Here is a 24,410-nt window from a genome sequence, read left to right as displayed (position 1 = left end):
TTTAAAAACAAAATCTGACTTTCAAAAAATCCTTGAATAGGAAAGTATATTATACACAAGTACCAAGCCTACAATGCACAGTTTGCATGGCAGAGAGAGCTATTTAATACACATGGAAGAGTTTGCTACAATTATGTGTAGTAAAATTTTCAGCAGAATATGTCAGTTACCAAATTATAGAAAAGTATTTGCACCAGTTAGAAATAGCCATTCATAATAGCTGTTTAAAGTAAAATATTATTGTACTCACTCATGTAACAAGAAAACATACCATAGTGTTCTGTGCACACCTCAAATGTGTAGATGTTCTTCCAAAACATTTTCCAGTGATCTCATAACATGAAATTATTTAAGTATAACAAAAGTAGGAAGCCTGTGAAAAAATTGATGGGTCTGCTTGACATCAGGGAACTAAGGGAGCAGTTAAGGAGAGTGAAGACAATGCAGAGAAAATGAATGATTTCCTCATCACAGATGGTGTTGGGTAGATAAGGATAAGGGGGCAGGGTGGAGAAAGATACAAGATTCCACAGAACTCTGTCGCATATTTGGATTGGTAGTGTTCCATATATTTCTTCATGATCTGGAAATGGTGGTGACAACAATGACGTGACAGAGTCTAATGATAATATAAAGTTATTTAGGTTAGTCAAGACTGCAGAAGACTAAGAAACTTCAAAGATCACACAGAGAAAAGTTAAACGGGTATCATGACAGTAAACAAAATTAAATATTGTCAAATGCAAGGTAGCTCACATTAGAAGGAATAATTTTAAACTATTTAGAAGAACTGTTGTGTTCTAAACGAACTCTAATTACTCAGGAAAAGGACTCAACATGATTCAATGAAAACCTCTACTCCAGATAATATTTTGTTTGTTTTATTGCCATTGTAAGATAAAGAATGGGATAGAAAACATTTTGAAAATGTAAATACTATAAACATTATTATATAGACTCCAAGCTTGGAAAACTGTGTTCCATCCTGGTCCCCCTATCTAAAAGTTTATAGCAGAAACCTAAGGGGTCCAGAGATGGACAATGAAAAGCATTAGCCTTCATGAAATGCCCATGTGGAATGGAAGGAAAAGATTGGAACTGTTTGGTTAAGAGAGAAGAGAGTAAGAGACAGAAGAGAGGTTCATAAAATGATTGTAGAGAGACGGTAAATAGCGTACTCCTACTTCCTTTCTCTTATTACACAAGAACAAGGAGACACTGAATGAAATTGAAAGGCAACATTTAAAATTGATTACAGTAAATACATTTTTACACACTGCACAAACTGTGGAACTCAGTGCCATAATATCGAGTTCAAGAACTTAGCAGGAAATAAAACAGGATTAGCCATTTAGTTGAATAAGAAGACCACTCAGTTACAGTCACACCATATGGAATATCACTGTATATAGTGTTATATTTTAAAGCAGAACTATAAACCCTCATGTTTAATCATGTAAACCAATTACTAACTGATAAGATCAGGAAGGAACTTCCACTATTGGCAGGTCACCTTTTTTACACTTTAGCATATAACTCTGGCCACTGCTGAAGCCAAAATTCTGGATTAGAGGGACTACTGATACAATCTGGTACGATAATTTTGAGTTCCTACTGGAATTACATTGTGGAGCCCTGAAAGGTTTGTCTGTAAACTCAGGCCCAAAGATCTGTTTAAAGGACCAGTTTGTTAATTCGGGCAAATTGAGAAGACCTGATTCTCTTCTGATGCTAGTAAATTAGAAGCAACTCCACTGAAATCTATGGAATTGCATTGCTGTGAACCTGAGGTGAGTGAGATGTGAACATGGAGAGTGCTTGTTCCAAAGGATTTTTTGAGCAGAGGACTGGAAATGCTACAAGTTTCTTCATTAGCATTTCATAATGAGGCAGGGCAGGCAGGCAGAGTTCCCCCCGCCCATTTGGAATGGGCAGAAAGTTTGGAGTGAGTGGGGGGGGAAGGAGGGGAGGCCATATATCTCTAGTCCATACAACACTAGAAGCCATTTAGATAGCTATGGCTATCTCCCTCCCTGGCATCCTGTGGCTCTGCTGCTAGGGGCTTCCCCACTGGCCACTCCCCTGGGATTCCTTTCAAGAAGGTTTTCTGAGTACAAATTAATGGGACCTCAATTCATGACAACAATCATTTGGGCTGCAGTCCTGAAGGGTGACTGAGTAGTGATGCTATGGAGAGGTACTCAGAAGCCTATTCCATTTGCACCAGAAAAAATCAAGATTCCTGCGGAACTCCTAGGAGGTACTTCTGCAGAGTCAGAAAAAGAATATGGATGACATTACAGAGAAAATACTTATCTATTTCCACCTCTCCCCTCCCCCAGGAATATCCCTAAAGGTTGTCCCCTCCTCCCACAAAGAAGGATCAAATTGGCCTCTAAAATATCTTCTTCACGTTTAGAAATGATGGGATCAATAAAGATATCATACAATAACTACAATAAAATAGAACTAGGTGTTTAAATAGTCATATTAAACAAGATAATTAAACTTAGTTCTCCACATTGAAATTCTAGTGTATGGATTCCAGACCCCTAGAAGAGGGCCAAGTTGGGAGTGGGATGCTACAAATTTTAATAAAGGTACCAGTTTGACAAGATGTGAACTTATTAACAATGCAATACATAGGCAAATACTTTATCCAATAGAATGCATGCAGTCTTTGCCTACTACCTTATACAAATGCTGAAGGTGAACTGTAAATGATTTTTTGAAGCTGGGCTTGTTCCCTTGTTTTATTTTATGGGCTTTTTCCCCTCTTTGCTTCTGATGCATGAAAATTTTATTTTTTATTCTTCCTACTTACTTTTTACTTTAGAAGGATCAACTCTGTTCTTCTCTGGTGTTGGAAGAGTGCTAGACGACCTCTATTTTACCACCTCTCACACACTGTTGAAAGGATGGAGTTATGAATCTTTCACAAAGACATCCTTTTTAAAATGGATGAGAAGTTATCTCAGTATTAACAAATGGCATATAAAAACCCAAAGTTTTATGAAGTCTGACTAAAAATCCCTTCTCCCTCAATTACTCTGCTTCTACTCTTGACTCTTATGAACACAAGAACATAAGTTATGAAGTTATCTTTTCTCTAGTTCACCAACTCATCAGTCTTGCAGTCTAGACAGGCTCTGAACACCTAAGGTAAAAACCAAGGAGAACCCTTCTCTGCTGAAGAACCAAACTAATGTTCAGGATTTCTTTATACATTATTAATGAAAACAGGGCAAAAACCTACTACCTCTTCACCCACTCCTCTTTTGCAGGTCACCTTTAAATTGCTATAGGCAAGATTGGATATGATTCCCTTTATGTGTTATAATCTGAGTATTACAAGGAAAATTTACTTAGGTCTGCATCATGGAGTTTTCACTAGCTCTCGATGAGTGATGGCGCTTAGTTTCCCCAAGAGCAGAAAAGGGACTGGATTGTAACACACTCACAAATTTGATCCCTGGTTTTCCTCCTTTGGAAATAAGCCGAGCCAACCTTTTACTTAGTAAAGATTACTCCTCCCGTATGTGCCAGTAGAGTCAAGGCTCCCCAACATACCCCTCCACTCACTTGCATAAGCACAGGAGCAGCAGTCTTGCAGAGACTTATCAACTTACCATGCTATTTCAGTGATGAGGGTAGCTCATGCCCCCATCTTTCCTGTCCAGGCACAAAGGGGAAGCCACAGTCTTTAATAGAAGGATTATACCAGCTACAGAGCTCCAAAAAGATGTGTTCCCCAACATCCACAAACATCTGCAGGTATGAGCAAATGTTCATAAAAATTAAACTTTGGAACACTTCATTAAGATTCACTTATTTTAGAGTGGCCCTGTACAAAGACTTCCATTCTCTGTATTATTCTATCCTACATAGGTTTTAGAAAATGAAAAAATGGCATGAGGAAGGCATTGCACATCTCCATGAGTTCCAGAGAGCTCTCCTAGTTCACTAACAGGAGCACCATACACCACCAATGCTATACTATCAGCTGAAAGCTAACAACAGCTGAGAAATATGTCAGACATATGGGGAAAAACACTCATTTTTGTCAGACACTTCTGGAAACCACTGTGTTTCTCAGTGGCATTTAAACGTATTTATTAATTTCCTTACTTAAAGGTAATTAGGTTTTACCTGGTTTAAGAACTTCATTTAAAAGTGTGTTTTGATAGTCTTTTTTTTTTATAAAGCACATTGAAAAAGCGCATTGATGCGCTATGAAATCAGAGCTTCACTCTTACCAAAGCAGAATTAAACCATTTTTGTGCTTAATGCCTAAGACAACATTCACATATAATAACAATGTGGTTTCTATGAAGCCAGTATACATATTGTGACGAAGTTCCTCCTTTACCTTGGTAGGTCCTGCCCTTATTGATGGATTTGCTCACCTCAGTGATCTTCCCCTCTGGTGGAACCCACAGTCTGAGTCAACTCCTCCTGTGTCTGACCAGGAGTTGGGAGGTTTGGGGGGAACCTGGGCCCACCCTCTACTCCGGGTTCCAGCCCAGGGCCCTGCGGATGGCAGCTGTCTATAGTGCCTCCTGTAACAGCTGCATGACAGCTACAACTCCTTGGGCTACTTCCCCACGGTCTCCTCCAAACACCTTATTTATCCTCACCACAGGATCTTCCTCCTGGTATCTGATAATGCTTGATTGTCTGATAATTTCTCAATCTTCCAGTAGCACACCCTCTCAGTCTCAGCTCCTTGCGCCTCTTGCCCCCAGCTCCTCACACGCGCTTCCTCTCCGCAGGCTCCTCCCTGCCTGACTGGAGTGAGCTCCTTTTTAAAGCCAGGTGCCCTGATTAGCCTGCCTTGATTGGCTGCAGGTATTCTAATCAATGTAGCTATCTCTACTGCCTTCTAGAAAGATCTTAATTGGCCCCAGGTGCCTTGATTAACCTGGAGCAACTGCCATTTGGTTACCATGGTACTAGGGATTTGTTTAGCCTGGGGCTAACATACTTGTTCCTCAGTACTTTACAGTAGCCATCTGGCCTTGCCCCATCACAATATGCTCTAAGTGTCTACTCCAGGGGCATGTCAAAGCTGGCAAACCTGAATTAGATCTATATTTTGGTTTGCAGACACAGATGTTGTGCTGTTGCTCCACTCTGCTTTTCTGAGTCAGCAGGGTAAAAACCCTTGTAACTTTCACTACCCTGGCGTTTCAGAATTACTGAGCCAGAAGGCAGAGGAGAGCCGACAACAAGATAGTTATGCCGGGGGAATAAAACACAAACAGAAAGTTGATGTTGGATTACTCACTTTAGAAGAAAAACTTAAACCATGATGAAGACTTCACTTTGGAGGCATGTGCAACAGAATGTATCGCTGTGCTGTACACCCTATTGCAGGGATCGGCAACCTTTGGCGCACGGCCCGCCAGCTTAAGCACCCTGGCGGGCTGGGCTGGTTTGTTTACCTGCCGCATCCGCAAGTTCGGCTGATTGCGGCTTCCACTGGCTGCAGTTCAGCGCTCCAGACCAATGGGGGCTGCAGGAAGCGGCATGGGGCGAGGGATGTGCTGGCCACAACTTCCCACAGCCGCCATTGGCCTGGAGCGGCGAACCGCGGCCAGTGAGTCGCAATCGGACGAACCTGCGGACGCGGCAGGTAAACAAATCAGGTGCTTACCCTTGTGGGCCGTGGGCCAAAGGTTGCTGATCCCTGCCTTATTGTAATAATCTTTGTATTAAATATGCGTTGCGGAGCATCATTTGAAAACTTGTAATTTGCTGGTCATTACTATCCTGGTAAAATGTGTGTGGCAACACTGCATGTGAAGTTTGAGAGATTTCCCAGTATGATGTTACTAAAACGTGAACCAAACCATAGCCTTACCCAGGCAGAAGTTGGCAAATAGATCTGTCCTAAACAAAAGAATGTGGGCTCGGTTTAATTTGCATTTAAGCAGGAAAGAGTCAACAACAGGGAATGGAAACAAAGGAAGCTCAAACAAGTGAGGAAAAAGCAGCAGGGAACATCATTCCACATAGACTTTTTGTACTCAGCTGGAAATGTTTTTCAAGAGGGGGACTGAAACTACAGAAAGGAGGGACAAATACCCCAAGGAACCCTCCCTTCTTGCCACCCTTCCTCCCCCACACACATCGCATTGATGACACCTGAAGTAACAAAGGAAGCATTCATCAGATTCTGGGAGAAGGGGTTCTGACCTAAGAAGTCTGGTCAGTAAGACTGCTGAAAGCATGTGGTGAGAAAACTTTGCTTTGAATTTAACATAGCTTGTTAAATTAGGCACCAATTGCATTTTATCTTTATTTTTCTTGTAACCGTTTCTGACTTTTATGCCTCATCACTTGTACTCACTTAAAATTTCTCTATAATTAAAAACCTTGTTCTATTGCTTTATTAATCCAGTGTGTTTAAATTGAAGCATCAGGGGACTGTCTGTCCATTTGGGGTGACAAGTTGTGTGCATATTACTTCTACTAAAGTAACTGACTTGATGTAAATTTGTATTGTCCAGGAGAGGGCTGGGCAGTACTGGACATACGTTTCGGGGGGAGAGAATATAAGACAGAGTGTGTTCGGGGTCACCATGCAGTATAATTAGGGCTGGTAAAAGCCGCAGAATGGCTGGCTGGCTGCAACACACGTCTACCTAGGAGTAACTTAATGCTTGAGGCTGTTTGTGAGCAGTCCCGGCTGGAGGCTACAGCAGTAAAGCACTGTAATGGGCACTCCAGGTTAGAGGGCAGGGGTGACACAGCTACTCATTAGTCTGGATTGTATCCTGGTATGTCACAGCATGTTAATTTTTTTCAAGTATCTGGAGGACACTTAGGAATACTGACTTTATAAGATGTTTAAGCTTTGAGGCATTCCATCTTTACAGTGTCTCTATTAGAAGTACATCTATTCTGGGTACTTATTATTACAGTATGTATTAAAACTCTTGTTGAGGAAGTAGTTATTCTACATGTGCAGCAGTGTCAACGTCTTACAATTTAAAAGCTCAGATAAGTAATGTTATAAAATACTCAAAATAAGCTTCTGGGGGGAAAAAACTGCCCTTACAAAGACCTAATCTAAGGGTTCATGGAAATATTCCTTAATTATAGTCACACTCTTTTTAGTAATTGCTATAATCAGTTGGTTGCAATCAGGTTTACTCTGGCACCAAGCCTGCAATCTTTTCAAATAAAAATACTTTATCGGGTTATAAACATATTATACATCTTCTCTATTGATGCAAATCTTGTGATGGGGTGGAGAGGGAATGAACTGTATTAGCACAATTTTTTTTATGGTGCAACTGGAAACAATCCATTGGGCCTTATCAGACAAGGTTTCAATTTTCTATCGTTCCATTTTCACCTGCCTAATCAGTTGAACAAAAGTACTTTATGTGAAACGATTCCTTCAGTTGCCTTAGCTACAAATCCCTGCAGTATACTATAATTGAAATCTACTCACGTAAGTTAAGAATAATTAGGACCCCAAATTAAGCTAAACACAAAGTTAATTCAAATAGTCAGCTGCTGTCATTTACATGGTTACAGAGTTTTATTGTTCCTTAACACCTCTGAATGCTCTTAAATGCATGTTGTTGTTTCTTCATCATTTAATATTTTACTCCAAGTGAAAATGGGATCAAGAGCCTAAATTTGGTCAGAACTTGCCACTTCAGTATAACTCGATCAAGTCTCTTCTCACTAAATGTTTTCCCCACTACTGTCACTGTACCTTTGCTATCAGCTATCAGCCAATTAACAATAATGCTGAGGAATGGAATGATAGCTCTCAGATACATTTTCATGGTAAATAAGGTTACTATAATTGATTCTGCTATGAATGTCATCAATGCAACAAAAAAGAGTTTTTGAAAGCTAATATTCAGAGCACTTCTCTTCACCTAAACTTTAAAAACAAAAGATTAAACAAGTGTCTTGTCTTAAATAAACGGCAATATGAAAATGTTGTTCAAAAACATATCATGCAAAAGCTAGATAATAATGCATGTTACAGATTAAATATGTCCCAGACTGTAAGCGCAACTGTTGCCAGAATGTTACAACTCCATTGATTTAATCAAGCCAAACTCAAAGCTAATATATGAATGTAATTAGTCAACAAATACATTTGGCAACTCAATCTATTTCTTGAATAATCTTCCTCTATGGGCACTCTGCTTTTAGTAAAACATTATTTCTAAAAAATCTTTTAAGGCAGTTTATTATATGTAGGTATTCAAGGTTTTCATACCCTATATTTACACTGCACATACTTCAGGTGGTTTGAGTGCTGGAACATTTACAGTTCCGTGTAAAAAGTTTTCTTCTTTTTTTAAACAGTACATTGCAAAACAATCTATAAACATATAGAGAAAATTCAAAGTTGATGGTTATTGAGTAGCACTTGAAACAACACTGTATAATATGTTGTATTAATAATATTTTCTTTTAGCTGGTAATCTATAAAATGATATATTGTGATTCCATCCATACTAATGGGTAATAATCCACATCACAAACCACTGGTTTGCCTTCTAGTACTTTCCAGGCTTCATTCTTCATGCACACCAACTTCATCTGTTGCAAATTAAACAATATAAAAGTGTAAGCGCCAAACTGTTCTTTTTTGTTTACTAAGAGCAAATTTATCTTGAAACCACTGAAATACCTAATTAATTCTAAATGGCCACAAAACCACATTTTTCCAAACAGAATTGTAATGCTAAAGATAATTTTAATAATGTAGTACACATTATAAAATGTCATTTTACAAGCAACACCCTTTCACAACAGAAACTTGTTTGAAGAAGTAGACAAAAATATCAGAGGCAACCTATCACCCTTGAGCTAGAGAAAAGAACTGGGACAGCTCAATGGGGAGAATATTACAGACAATAATGTGAAACAATAGGGAAGAAAGGTCAGGTTGCATGGCAAGTAGTCAGACAGGATTCAGTGGATAAAAGGTCAATTAGACTGAGATGTTTACAATCAAAAGGTGATATGAAACAGGACAAAAATCTTCCAGCTACAATCTAAAGAGGAAATATTTCTCACTTCTTTTCCCACCTAAAAATACAACGTATTTGCACAATCTGCTGAGAATGACAGCTATAAGTGAATTTACTGAATTCAAGTTTAATAGGAAAAATCTCTCAAAACAGTGTCACGGACTACTTATAGTCTCTCTCTGCTAGTATAGATTATCAATTACACTGCTCTAACTCTTAATTTATGTGGCTGTGGGGAAAAGTTAGCTCTCGTTTGCCTAGCACTATAAGCGGGAATTGAAGTTATGTGAACTCTCTGAGTTTCTCCCATGTATGAGTTGCTTAGGAAACCACTACAAAAGTTTAGTTTGCTTTCCAACCCCTCTCCCACTCACACATTTCTGGGGAGGAGGATAGATTTTTATTTTTATTTTTTTTTGCAAACATCACTAATGCACAGCACTGACATACCAGTGAATTAACTTATTGGTATAAGGTAAGAAAAGAAAAAGGATGAAAAATTCCAAACCACCTGAAGTGATTTAGTGTCACTGGAAATAAACACATTTTCGCTCACTCCCCTTAAAAGGACTGTCTTAATGTCACTTGGACATGGATGAATTGTCTCCATTTATTGAAAGAGGCATCCACCAACTGAGCAAACATTTATACAGCTCTATTTCTTTACACTTCAAAAGAAAGCTAGAAGATAGAGATAACGGAAACACAAAAAGCACAACTGGGTTTTGAAAGTTAGTGGACTAGTTAGTTCAAATTTCTTTTTGGTACATAGAAAATTTGAGACATCTTGAATCATGGCGCTTTGTTTAGTTCCTATATGTCAGCAAGGATTGCTCTGTTTCAGTTTGTCATAATATTTCCATGGATTTAAGACGACACAAAATTTACTGGTGTGCTAAATGTGGGGAAATTTTACATTGTTAAGAACAAGGATGGCAATTCAGGAGAAAATCCAATATTTTTAGGTATAACACTCAAAACATCAATCCAGTCATACCTGTACATTACAATAAATATGTCAAGCTTGATAAGATTTATCAGTGGATAAACTAATGCTACAAAAGATAGCATATAAAACTGAAAATGGCTCTAGCTTTAATGATGTGAATTTTTATTAATTTTAGAGTGAGTTAGAAACAAAACTTTGCAAGGCGATTTCACAAAAATAAATGCATTGCTAGGGATATAGTAGAATTTAGAGCAAAATATATTGCTTATTAAGGATCTTTGCCTTTATATAATTACCCTATAGAAAGAACTGAAGATATCATATTTATGTTAAAAAGTAAATATTGTGTTACTAGATCACACTTTAAAAACACCAAAGTCAACTTTTAAGTGCCTCTGTTGTCTGGGAAACTTGTCATATCGGCATAATCAACTGTACACCAGAATACAGAAAGGTCATATAGACCATCAAGCACACTTACAAAGAGAACATGCAAGGTCACACATCCTGGAACTAAATCACAAATACAGAAGTGGACATGAAAATTAGTGTTTTATGTGAATCTTACATTTAACTATATATTTGTATGACTACTGTATAAGCATGTTTATTGGTACAAAGTCGGTAAGACACGTTTTAACCAAACTTCTAATGTAAATATTCCGTTCACTATATGGATGTGATCCTGCAAAGATCGGTGCATGCAACTTTACTCTCACGAGTACTCCACAGACTTCAACTGAACTATTTGTCGGTGTAAAATTAAATACATGATTGCAGGATTAGGGTTTTGCATGCTAAATTTAGAGTTATTATACTTTATGAGGACCTTCATTATTTTCTGATTCGGATGTGGACAAATAAGACAGTAGTAAGAGGAGAATTTTCAGTACATTGTCTTCAGTTATACACTAATTCAGATGTTTTATGCTTCCCCACTCCCAATCCTACGGGTTACAAACCTCTCCATTTTGTACCATGTTCCACAAGTATAATACAAACACAACTAAGGAGGACAGAAGTGTGTATAGATACAGCTAAATAAAATGCCCTGTTTCTCAGATATAACAGCATAGGCCTGGTCTACACTACCCATTTAAACAGATTTTAGCAGTGTTAAACCAATTTAACTGCACGCCCATCCACACTACGAGGCCCTTTATATCGATATAAACGGCTCTTTAAATTGGTTTCTGTACTCCTCCCCAATGAGAGGAGTAGCGGCTAAATCGGGATAAGACCAATGCGGATTGAGGGTTGGGGGCCGCGAAATGCGACGGATTGGCCTCTGGTGGATCCTACAGTGCACCACTGTGACGCGGCTCCTGGACAGCAATCGAACTCGGATGCAGTGGGTAGGTAAACAGGAAAAGCCCCACAAAACTTTGAATTACATTTCCTGTTTGCCCAGCGTGGCGCTCTGATCAGCACAGGTGGCGATGCAGTCCCAAATCCAAAAAGAGCCCCACATGGATCGTACAGGAGATACTGCATCTGATCGCGTATGGGAGAAAATCTGTTTATCAGAGCTCCGTTACAGAAAGACGAAATGCCAAAAGCGTTTGAAAAAAAACTCCAGGCTGCACAGTGCTGCGTGACAAGCGTAATGAAAAGCAGACTCAAATGGACGCTCATGAGGGAGGAGGGGTATTGAGGACTCCACTATCCACAAGTCCACAGCAGCTCCGAAAACTTTGCATTGTTGGTTGAGCTCCCGGCTCTGTAGTTCAAACACATTGTCCAGCGTGGTTCAGGTATAGCTCATCAATTTACTCCTCCCCCCACCACGTGAAAGAAAGGGAAAGAAATCGTTCTTGACTTTTTTCAATGTCACCCTAGTGTCTACTGAATGCTGGTGTAGACGCGATGCTGCAGCAGTGAGAGCAGTATCCGCTCCTCTCCCCTCCTGGTGGCAGGACAGGTACAATATGACTGAATCCGTCGTCACCATCAGCCCATGAGTGCTCCTGGCTTGCCTCAGGTGAGGTCGGCCGGGGCGCTGGGTAAAATAGGAATGATTCCTGGTCATTCCAGTAGATAGTACAGACGGCTGGTAACCATCCTCATCACAGCAACGGGGCTGAGCTCCATCAGCCCCCTCCCTTCCTGGTGTAAGAAAGATTTGTACTGCCTGGACTAGCATGCTGGGCTCCTCTCCCCCCGCTCCGCTTAATGTCCTGCCTAGGGACTGTCCATATAGCACCGGAGGCGCCTCCCCCTCATTTTATCTCACTAACAAGTCACGTGTTTCTTATTCCTGCATCTTTTAACTTCAGGAACAAATGGGGACATTGCTACGGTAAGCCCAGGAAGTGGGGGGAGGAGGAAGCAAGGGCGTTGGGTTGTTGCAGGGCACCCCGGATGGCATGTAGCTCATCATTTTGCGGGATTTGACACGGGCAGCTGTGCTCTCTGACACTGTTCCTAGCACACTGCCCCAATTAGGCAGGACTGACTATTTTTAGAAACCATAAAGAGAAATTGACTCTGCGGAGTCATTCATAGTTTTGCTTTGCGCCCCCGGCCGACTCAGCCAGGGCAACCCAATGATAGCCGCAGACAGTAAGAAGAAGATAATGTCATCTTATTGCCATTTAACAACCGCAGCAGAGAGTACAGAACAACTGACAACCGTCTTTGCTATCACGCAAAGCAAATGGAATGCTGCTGCTGTAGGCGCTTGGAGTATCTGCCGCTGTCCGCAGCATCCAGTCACCATACGGTGACTGTAAAAAAAAAAAAAAAAGCTGAACGGGCTCCATGGTTGCCGTGCTATGGCGTCTGCCAGGGAAAAAGGGCGCGAAATGATTGTCTGCCATTGCTTTCCTGGAGGAAGGAATGACCGACGACATTTACCCAGAACCACCCGCAACAATGATTTTTGCTCCATCAGCCACTGGGCTCTCAACCCAGAATTTTAAAAGGTGGGGGAGACTGTGGGAACTATGGGATAGCTACGGAATAGCTACCCACAGTGCAACACTCCGGAAATTGACACTAGCCTTGGACACTAGCTTTGGCACACCGCCAAATTAATGTGCTTAGTGTGGCCGCGTGAACTCGACTTTATACAATCTGTTTTATAAAACCGGTTTATGTAAAATCAGAATAATCCCGTAGTGTAGACGTACCTATACTTCCATTTTTGTACAAAACGGGAATGCAATCATTAAAATAAATGTATACAGTGATTTGGTTTTAAAACCATTAAAGGTACTAAAAATTAAAATGATATATTACATTCTCTGTGCTCCATAACATAGCACTGAGAGTTCCAATAAATTTTATATAGGAGATGTGTGGCCAATCCACATGTACCTTGTAGAAAAGGCACCCTATAGTCTTTAACTAATCTAAAACATATCCAAAGATGGGAGCAGGGGGGAAGACTCACAGTCAACTGTTTCAGTCAGCTACGCCAAGGCAGCTGAGTCAATTCAATCTCATCCTAATGGTTGGTCAGGTAGCTATTCCCACTGAGACTGAACAAGGTTATCACAATGAAAAGTGGTAAATTGAAGCAATAGTTTAGAAGACTCTGGAAAGGTAACATCTGCCATTAGCAGGAGTAAATTGTGTTTGTACATTTTTTGACAATTTTTCAAAGTCCTCTCCTTGTGAGGAGAGCCTTTGAAGCCACAATACGGTTTCCCCTTTCACAAGAGGAATTCAAAGTTTTAGCAAATGACAGCAGGAACACAGCTCTTTAAAAGAGTAGCTAATACCTAGCATACAGTAATTTAGATTTAAATTTTTTTGTTAAAATTATAACAAATTTGAGAGCGTGTATGAATTAAAATAGATAATTTAGTGGCTAAAATTAAGATTTCTTAGTAAGCAAGTATTAGTGCAATATTTAAAATGGCACTTCACAAACTGAAACTGTCAAGGCTATCAGACTTCTCTAGTCCTATGTCATTTCTCCTACATTTTTGAAATAGCTATTTTCTTTCACAAAACATGAGCCTCAAGTCCCACCATTGAGGGGATGAACTAAATGACACGCACTGCCCATATGCTAAATAATCTGATGCCTTTTTTTTGTTTGTTTGTTGTTGTTTTTTTTGCCAGTTAGCCTGATAGCCTCCTTAATCTAAAACTGCACTTGAAAAGTTTACCTGGCATTTTTCTTTAAAAAGAAATTTGATTTCACTATGTAGATCAATTTACTTTTTAAAAGCTGTGTTGGCCCTATGTCTGTTTCAGGAAACAAAACAGAGACATCACTAAATAAACACCATGAAAGTATTTCCTCATTTGTTCACAACAAATACTGAAAGCGGAACTCAATACATCTGTTTTGGTTTTTATAGGTACCCTACCATTCCTTTTTACATAAATCTTTGCCTTTAAATAATCTGCATTCATTATTTAACAAAAACATTTTTACTAATGGAATCATAGGATACACTATGTTGGATGACTTATCCTGAAATCTATCCCCATTTTTCCATGAGCTGCTGTTATTTATAATTAATCAGTAGTGCCAAATAGTGCTAACATTCAAATATCTGACTTTTACTTACTAAGACTCCATTAGAATTGAGCACTCAAGGGACTGGCAAAAATTGGTGCTTAACGGAAGTGGTGCAAAATTGTACTGGTTATGTTTGTGGATCCTTCGTTAAACCAAGAAGTTGCCTACTAAATGTAGTGTTTCACACAGATTTACTGTGATTAAATTCTCCAAGCTAGAGAAATTCAATTTACATTCCTGCTTACTGAAACATGATGCTACAGTAAGCACTCTCCTGGAAGAAATGGACAAAACAAAAATTAAATCAGTTAACAAAAAGTTGATTTCTCTATTAGTGAAGCTTTAACTACTATGGGCCCAATCCCACTAACACTTACACATGTACACGTGAATAAATTCACATATGTATAACTGTTTGCAGAATTAGGCTCTGGGGGGGTCTGAATTGTGCAAGGATATTGAGCATCTTTTGAAATGTGCTCAGAGCCTTCAACTCTGATTGCCTTCAGAGGAGGCTCAGCAGAATGCTACATGCATTCTCCATGTTTCAGGTACTTGTATTTAAATTATATTATAAATTAAATTAAATTATATTACTTGTATTTAAATGTATCTTTTAAAATAAATGCAATAATTCCAGGTGCACATTTAGAAGCACTTTAAATTTTTATAAATAAAATTTTATGAAACAAAATATATTGTCTACTCCACTGGAGTATATAATGTTTAAAGATCTGGGTTTTATGCTTTTCATTTTAATGTAAACAAAAATGTCTATTTATAGACAAAGAGAGGCTGAAACTAATTAATAATAGTTATTACTTTAGGAAACAGAATAATTTAAAAATAAAATACACAACAATGAAAAAAAACACTTTTAAAATGCTCCTATACATGAGACATCAAACCCACTCATACTTTTTTGGAATTTCTTCCCTAATTACTTTGACATAAAATGAATCCAAAAATTAAATCAAAGTCTTGATTATAACGTTAAAATAAAATGTAAAGTGAGTATTTAGGCTAATTAACTTTAGCTCTTCTTCCCTCATGTTTCCTTCTTTTGCTTGGTTCTCTTTATTTAGTGCCACAATATTATCTACTTACTGCTGTTAACAGGCATGATGCCCTGTCAGACTTCTCTAAAACAAACTGAGATGACACAGATCAATGTACCAGAAGCATGTATTAACTCTCTGCAGTTTTCCTTCTAGCTGCCAGTATATGTCCTTTACAGGCTCTCTTTACCTGTAGGAAGGAACTGCTTCAAAAGCAAACCCCTTGGCCTGTTGCCTCGAAAAGAAAAGAAAAGAAAAGAAACTTCTCTTAACTGCAGATATGATTCTTGACTTGATAGATACTGCAAATAATACTGCAGTCTCTCGTGAAACAGTCTCTGTCTGCTAACAACTTATTGGGTTAAGCCACTGTGACAGCAACGAGGGGTTTGTCTTGATTGGAAAATTTTTCATTAAGTGGACTAATGAACCATTGGTCCACACCTGGAATCTTTTTTCACTGTACAGAAACATTCACTCTTCACAGCATGAAATTTATTAGTTTTTTTCTACCCGCTGCAACAACCTGCTTATGTATATAAGATTTCCAAGTCAGAGAATTAAAGATATTCTTATTTTCAAGAGTTCTCGAACTAGGGGTAGGGACCCCTCAGGGCATCGCAAGATTATTACTTGGGGGGTCATGAGCTCCCATCCTCCACCCCAAACCCCACTTTGCCTCAAGCATTTATAATATGTTAAATGTATTAAAAAAGTGCTTGTAATTTATAAGGAGAGGGCAAACTCAGAGGCTTGCTATGTGAAAGGGGTCCCCAGTACAAAAGTTTGAGAACCACTGTCTTAGATACTGTTATTTTAGCATTTGTTTGTGGTTATACTTCCAGGGATGAAGTGTCATTATTAGAGCATGTTACGCTTGGCACAGTTTATGACTAAAACAAAAGGCAAAACAGTCTCGTCAGAAAGTCTAGCAATACTGTATTCACTTTGCTTCTGGTGGCTTAAATCAACTTAATATTCACTTTCAAAACACAGTGCCATAATATTTCATTTATTCTTAGAATTGATAATTAATTGTGTGTGATTCTGTTAGCTGCTTCCAATTTCCTTCCATTTATTTTAGCAGAGAAAGTAAGTCTTGTGTAGACTTTAAAAGAACTGAATTCAGCACTGAAGCATCAAAAGATTGCTACTGCCTCCTAGAAGCCAGAATAGGGATAGAACAACATGGATCTGAAATGTAACAGATGAAAATGAAAATTACCTTTCTGCAAATTGTAACAACTCGGCATGAAGAAGCTTTCAGTTTATTTTTCCTACCCAAACACAGTAGATCAGGTATCCGTTGCTGCAAACTGCTTGTTATATATGTCTAAGTTAATTGGAAAAAATTATAACTATGTGTTCTATACCATTTTCCCCTTCCTGCTTCCAGATTTTCTTCAACTGCTACATATTGCTCAACTCCTGTACAGAGATATTTTGATAAATATTTTAAAATTCTGAGTTGAGAGATTTTTAAATAACCACACACACACAAACTTAAGATTTTATAACTGTCATTGAACACTTTTAATTGGAAAAGCCATGAAGTGAAAACACCATTTCCCAGTACTATCTTTTAAATACAATTTTAGACTAGTTCATTCATTCTTGCAAGATGAATGCATTTTTGCATCAAATGCAGTAATTACCAAAGCCAACTAGCTGGAAAATTTAGATATCTAAGCTCCTAGTGGCTTCCCATCTGCAAAAACTTGTCTTTCATATGACTATAAGGTTTCATCCAAGACTAAAAACATGAAGGACACCAAGAACACACAAGTGCAAAGTCTCCAACAAATCATAAGTTACCATCCAAAGAATCTTACAATCCAAAAGATGAATGTGTTGGTCTTCAGCACTATACTCACAACTCAGAGGGGAGAAGATGGGGGAAGAGAGAAATCTTGAAAGCTGTTTAGGCAAAACTAGACCTTTCAAAGGCAATAACCCTTCAGGAAGGTAACCCTTAAAGTGTACTCAGTCTACATAGGAGTTATTACTATATTTCAACAAAATAGGTTTATCAGTTCAAGCCCGAGAACTGAGTAAGTTGAGAGAGTCTTAGACTAGACCAAACGTTTAAATCAACATATATTGAATGTGAGAGCTTTTCTAAGATAGTTAAGCCTTTACACTTTGCTGGGTTTTGTTTGACAGCAATGTTTGTTTGGTTTCACTGCACTCTATTTTCTGAATTACTCAGAGGGGTTTGGCCCATAAATCCAAAGAATTCATACACAGTGAGATACATCCCTGCCTTTTTTTTGTAGGTGGTATCAGACGTAACTGAGGAACTGCAAATTAAACCATTACACTCTTAAAAGTTGTCTGTTATCTATCAGTCATGTGGTGATCTAACTTGGGGATGAACGCGACTAAAGGGAAACGGCCAACTTGAAACCTAGTTAATTTTTAAAGAGTTACAAATATTTTTAGATATTATACTTGGCCCGAAATTCCTCTGCCAATATTTGTGGTTAAAAAAATTAAAATAATATTTTCCTATTCTTTTAAAATGTTTCTCTCTCCACTGCAATTGTCTAAAAGAGCTACAAAAACACCAAGGAGACTGACTATATTATCGAAACATTGAACTGATTTTACACAAAGAAAAAAAAATGTGTTTCCTCACTAATCTCTTCTATTTAAGAGCAATCTTAGGTGCTATATGTACACGGTGAACAATTTACAGAGAGCAATTAGGTTTTTAAACTGGTAGTGATCCTGTATGCACTTTCTGTTTCATTTGCCCAATTCTCCAACATATAGCACTGATTTTAATGAAATATTTTCAGTTTTATTTCCAGCAAGCCAATCAATGCAAGAAAAATAGGAGCTCTGACTGCTGCTTTTGGTTCCATCAGAATATATTTTAAACAACTACGCATTGTTTATATAACTCACAATTTACTTGTGCTCAAGGACAGTGTAGTGAGAGGTCTAAAAATAAACCACCTACTAGTTCTATCATCACTCCAGTTGTCTGAATACTGTTATTTAGTGTCATTGTATCAAACAATGTATGTTTATTTTTAATGTTTGTTTTGTTTTAATATCAATCATTTCAACTAACAGCTAAGCTCTAGAACAGGACAGGTAGTAATTAGTTGTTTTTAGCTAGGGAGATGCATCCTAAAACTCCTGAGCAATCTAAAAGCAAAATAATATTTTAAAATTATACAAGAGCATGTGGTCTCTCATCTGCAGCATAACTAAAAGATATCATATAATCTTACCTTCTGTATTCTGTAGAAAGCTGATTATGAGAAGTAACCAAAAAATTTGCACTCTGCAACCAGAAGACACCATTATTGATCCCTTTAAGTATTTTCTTTGTATTCCTTAATGAACCCAGTTATAAATGCCCAGCATCATTAAAGCCGGTGGTCTATATCACTGATCTTCATATCTGGGGATGGAAAACAAACAAACAAAAAAGATTCTATTGTTAGTCATATACTAAAACTTTTTAAAAAATTATTCACATATCAGATATCAAATTTCAGCTGACGTGAAGACAGAAAGTCACAAATATAACATGAAGTACAGCTGTACTGTGGCTGGGGAGCAGGCAGGTGTGCTGGATTTATGATCAAGGTCAGTGATCAGCTAGGATGAAGAAGTTTAAAATGTGATTGTAGTTAATGTGCTCCTACTAAGAGATACAGTGAAAATAAGAAAATGGATTTGCAGATGGGTGGGGTTTAACAACAAAAAAACTCAAGAGACACGTTATTCTACACAACACTGATACAAAACAGAACCAAGTACAGAAAGAGATATAGCCCAACAATAAAACCTCAAAAGAGAAGCTCAGCAGGACCCCTCTACATTATCCTCCACAGGAGACAAGAACGCCAGTTTTTCCTATTACACATAGTTCTGCCTCCTCAGACAAAAAGCTAAAACAGCAATATTGTCATCAAAATAACCATTTTGTTGAGGAAGCTCATGCTTCTTTGACCAGTGAGTTTCAGAGAACTTCTAACCACAATGAAAAATCTTTCAAACAAGCGGGGGGGGAACCATGTGTTGCAAGCACATTGTTAATATTGCCACTTCAAATCACATGTGCATTAGCCCAGGTCAAAGATGGTATTGCACATGATCACACTGGGTTTAGCAAGTGACTGAACTCCTTAGTTCTACTTGAGAAACCAACCTCACCTGAACTTCTCCTGCATACCATGTAACACGAAAGACTTTAAAAAGGTATGTTTTACATTTGATTTTTTTTTTATGATAGTAGAAAACAGTTATTGAACTGAAAGGTCTGACCAGCCATGCGCACTCTTCAGTCACTGCCTTCGTTCTTGCAACAACCATTGGAATAACATGTTACTTCCTCTTTCATAGGTAGGTCTATGAGCTGGATCAGTCTCCAGTAAAGATATCAATGTGAATGCATCGTGAATTTCCAGTATGAGTGTGGGCTCTATGAGCTAGAGGAGTGTGCAACTCAGAACATGGTAATAATAAACCTCTGAAAAATGCTGCACAGACACAGATCAAAGGAGACAAGTTCTGTACCACATTACCCCAGGCCCTATAGACAGTCAGACCAAAATTTTCAAATTTGGGTGCCTGAGGTTACACTTAAAATAAGTAACCTGACTTTACAAAGTTCCACAGATGATGTATCCTATTTTATCTTTCTTGCTTGGGCATAGCAAACCGAGGCTGGAAGCAGCAAAATCACTTAGGCCAATGAAAGGCAACTACCCACACACCCCAGGACTCTGGATAGTCTTTGGTAGTCCATTTCAACCCATTCACACTTTTTTTTTTTTTTTTTAAAGACCCAGAGCTGTGAATGAATGACGTTTTACAAAGTTGTTATAGAACAGCCTTGAGATCCTTTGGGATCAAAGCTGCTACACAAAATGCATCAACGATCATGACAGCGCCCTAATGGAGACACACTGTGGAAGTTTCCATTCAATGGCCATATGGGAGTCTATAAATTGGTCTACACTTAGGACTTGAAAAATCTATTCATCCAGTCACCAATGACAAGTAGGAAAGCTCTCCTTGGCAAGGATGCCCAAATAATTGATTTCTGGAGAATTTACACTTTCCTTTAAAAAAAGTTTCTAACCCTGGTGGTCACAAACACATTGAGTCTGTAGACAGACAGCTGCAATACCTCTGATGTTGCTCATTGCTTTGACAAGCAGCAGCAGGGTGAAATTAACAATCACTTCATTTGTTTCAGAGCTGCTATACACAGTCCTGTGGGCAGCAATGAATCCATCAGTGGAATACTGCTGCTGCTTGTCCACAAGACTTGGACACTTACATTGGCTGTGAGTGCAGGAAGACATAATACCAATGCAATCAGACAAGAGTTTAATAATTTAGAGTAGCCAAGTACGCTGCTTCACAGTGGATGTGACTTTAATGGCGATGCCACTTCACTGTTGGATTTTTTCCCACATACCTCTTACAGAATGCAAAGCTCTTACAGTCTCATATACAGGGAAATGAAAGAGAACTGGCATTCTAAGCTTTCAACAAAAGAGGCTCTTTTCCTGCAATTTGCAAATACAGCCAACAAGTGCTTTTCCAGCAAACGGGCAGAGTGATGCATACCACACATGTGTTTCCACAAAGAGCAGAACAAACACAGAGTATCTCTTCCTGGCCCAAGCCCAAGTGCCTAGAGGTGAAAGATCCATCATCAATTAATCTAAGATAGTCATATTTTACCTCAAGTCTTTCATCCTGGGCTGAGAGCACTTTGCATATTGAAAAATCTAAAAACCGCATATGACACTGCATGCAGCTGAAAGTAAGATTGCTAAGGAGTTCCTGCTCAGGAGAAAAGCAGGTATTGATACTAAGTTATCAAAAACTGGGCATTCTCCCACAGAAAAAGCCTAAGGAGAATTTAGATTAATTCTTCACCCGTCACACCCAAAAGGCTAAATCACTGAACTATTTCACATACACTGCAGACTGCTCAGTATGATTTGAGCAAGCAATGAGAATAATTTGAGAGTGTGGATGAGGCACAATAATGGCTACAGGTGAAATTAAGTCAGCCTTTTGATTGCTCCCAGTCCACCCAGAGGATTTTGATTTCCTGAGATTTAGTTTTAAATGGGCTTTTTTATTTCCATAACTTAATGCTGTATGCATAAATGCTTAGCTGTATGCATAAATTTTGAAAAGTTTTCTTCCACCTCAAAGTGGATAGTGACAAGGCTGTGCTTTGTCATTCTTCACCTCAGATCCTTCTTGTTTGTGAGAAGAAAGGAAGGAAATAATCAGAGCACTGTTAGAGACTGATGACCACTTTCTAGGAAATAGCTGCCCAGATAGGAAAACTAATGGCAGAGGGAAGGAGTAACGGCTTCAAACCTTCTAAATGGACTTATTATAGGTGTTCTAACACCCAGCAGTAAGTTACAGAAGGGTCTTGAGAATGTTCCTGGGACACTACAAAAACAGCAGCTACCACAAACTGAAATGTTTGTGACAAACAGAAATAGTGGGTGTACAACATTTATACCGTTCTAGTCTCCTGGGAAATAAAACTTGACTCACTTTGTTGCACCGAAGGCACAATATGTCTAAAGAAACTAATTAGCCTTCATCAGACTGTATCACTAAGATATGCTTTCAAAAGCCAGAAAAAAAATTCAAACGCAGTTTGAAAACTGATTTTGTAGTTTTTTATTTTTTTTAACCAAATTAACAACAACCCTCCATTAAGCAAATTGTTATGAAACCCTAAATAGTAACTAATTCAATTAAAATAAAAGGACATTACAATACTGAATCAACTGTTCAGCAGCACAATAAAACTAATCCTGGACAGAGTTACCCCAAAGACAAGCTGGAGCCAAATGACACTTGTAAGGATAAACGTTGCTGTCAGTCTTGTCTTTCTGATCATGTAAATGTCAAAGATGTAGAGACAATGGAATTTCACAACAACAACAAAATCCAAAAAATAAACAAACAAGACGAGGAAAAGCCATATTAAGTTACCTCTTTGCAAACAAAAAAGTAGATCATAGCAAGTGGTTATCCTGTGCAAATAACTTGCTTCCTCTCAGATCTTAATAGGCCTAAGCTATCTGTGATCCAGAAGAATGGTTGAGAGTGGGAAAGAGACATGCTCCCCAGAGCAAAGACTGCTTAAGAGTGCAACAAAAGCTGTCCAAAAAACTTCAGCTGTAATTTAAATCTCTACCTCTGGGCCATATTGTAGTCTCTCACAGGAAAACCTGTGCCGGAACCGAGAGGTTTACTTTGTATATTTCCTGTTGAAGGAGGGAAAAATCAGGAGAAGTCAGCATTCAGACTTGGGCAGTGTTATGGGATGCACAGAGATCAGCTTCCAGCCCAACATATGCTAAAACAGAGGTAGTCATTTATTTTTTGTCGAGGTCCAAATTTCTTGGTCAAGGTCCAGATTGTGGAGAAAATAATAAAAAAACCCAGTGATGATGATAATATATAAATAAAAAGATTTTGGCGTCCATTCAAAAGTGTACGGTAGTCCAGCTTTGGCCCACGGTCTGCCTACTGACTGCTTCTGTCCTAAAATCTCTGCCCTGCTCCCCGACCCCTCTGCACTGCTGAAACCTCTAAGCCTAGCTGCACATCTCCTACAGAACATGTTCTACCATTAGCTTTCTTCTTTCCTCTCCCCCTCCACACTGCTCAGGAGCACCCCAGAAACAGAAAATGCTGCTCCAAGTAACAGCTCCTCTTGAAATAGGTACTGTCTGGAGATAAGCAGCTTTCTGAAAGGAGCTTCTCCCTCTTAGACATACCCCCAAATTCTGTGGAACACAAGTCCCAAGGGTTCTGAGAGGTCCAAAACAACATGCAAAGAGCTGTCTCTCTCCCCCTCTGAGTAACACTTTGTCCTATTCTACCGGGTCCTACCATTAATGAAAATGGAGGGGAGCTCTGAAGTTGAGTTTATGTAAGTTTGGTTGTTTCTTTGGCTAAAGAGCTCTCAAGATCCTACAATCCATCAATAGCACTATTTTGAATTTATATACAGCCCTGTCATCTTAGGACCTCAAAATGCTTCTGCAAACTTCAAGTAAGCCTCAACATCCCAAAGGTAGATAAGCATACCCACTTTATCAATGGGTAAGCTGAGGCTCAGAGAAACAAGGTGAATTATACAAGGTCACACACTGAACCAGTGGCAGAGCAACAAGCAGTAATCTAAAGCAGTGGTTCTCAATCTTTTCAGACTACTGTACTCTTTTCAAGGGTCAGATTTTTCTTGTGTACCCCAAGTTTCACCTCACTTAAAAACTCAGGCTTAGGCTTCAGCCCCACATGGTGGGCCCTGGGCTTCGCCTTTCTGCCCTAGGTCCCAGCAAGTCTAATGCTGGCCCTGGCAACCCCATTAAAATGGGCTCACCTACAGTTTAAGAACCACTGATATCGCATATAGAACAGTAACAAGTCATTGTCTGTATGAAATTTTAGTTTCTACTGACTTCACTAGAGCTTTTTAGTTGTAAAACTAGGCAAACCTCTAGATGAGCTGATGTACCCCCAAAAGTACAAGTATCCTCGGTTGAGAACCACTGCCCTAGAGGCTCTTGTTATAAGCACTAGGTGCACTAGCCTGCCCCCCATTTCATCATCACCACCTTTCATAATCTTAGCTATTGTCTAGTCTGATTTCTTGTATATCAAAAGCTTTTAAATGTCACTCTGAAACTCCTACACAGAGTCCAATTAGTTTAGTTAGACCAGGGGTAGGCAACCTATGGCATGGGTGCAGAAGGTGGCATGGGAGCTGATTTTCAGTGGCACTCACAGTGCCTGGGTCCTGGCCACTGGTCCGGGGGGCTCTGCATTTTATTTAATTTTAAATGAAGCTTCTTAAACATTTTAAAAACCTTATTTACTTTACATACAACAATAGC

The 24,410-nt window shown here is 38.8% G+C and overlaps 1 protein-coding gene across 19 annotated transcripts in view; it reads right to left on the bottom strand.

Moving 5' to 3' along the window:
* The window catches only part of ADGRL2 (adhesion G protein-coupled receptor L2), a 501,988-nt gene that overhangs the window by 138,768 nt on the left and 338,810 nt on the right, over positions 1-24,410 (bottom strand). For all 19 annotated transcript variants that reach the window (XM_075067759.1, XM_075067760.1, XM_075067761.1 and 16 more), the window contains one exon: positions 18,738-18,910. In XM_075067759.1, coding sequence (XP_074923860.1) covers positions 18,738-18,810 — 73 coding nt within the window. In that variant the 5' untranslated portion in view covers positions 18,811-18,910. The remainder of the gene's footprint in view (positions 1-18,737; positions 18,911-24,410) is intronic.

This window comes from Chelonoidis abingdonii, chromosome 7, assembly GCF_003597395.2.
Source record: "Chelonoidis abingdonii isolate Lonesome George chromosome 7, CheloAbing_2.0, whole genome shotgun sequence".
NCBI classification, from domain to species: domain Eukaryota; kingdom Metazoa; phylum Chordata; order Testudines; family Testudinidae; genus Chelonoidis; species Chelonoidis abingdonii.
This window is presented reverse-complemented; position numbering and strand designations above follow the sequence as displayed.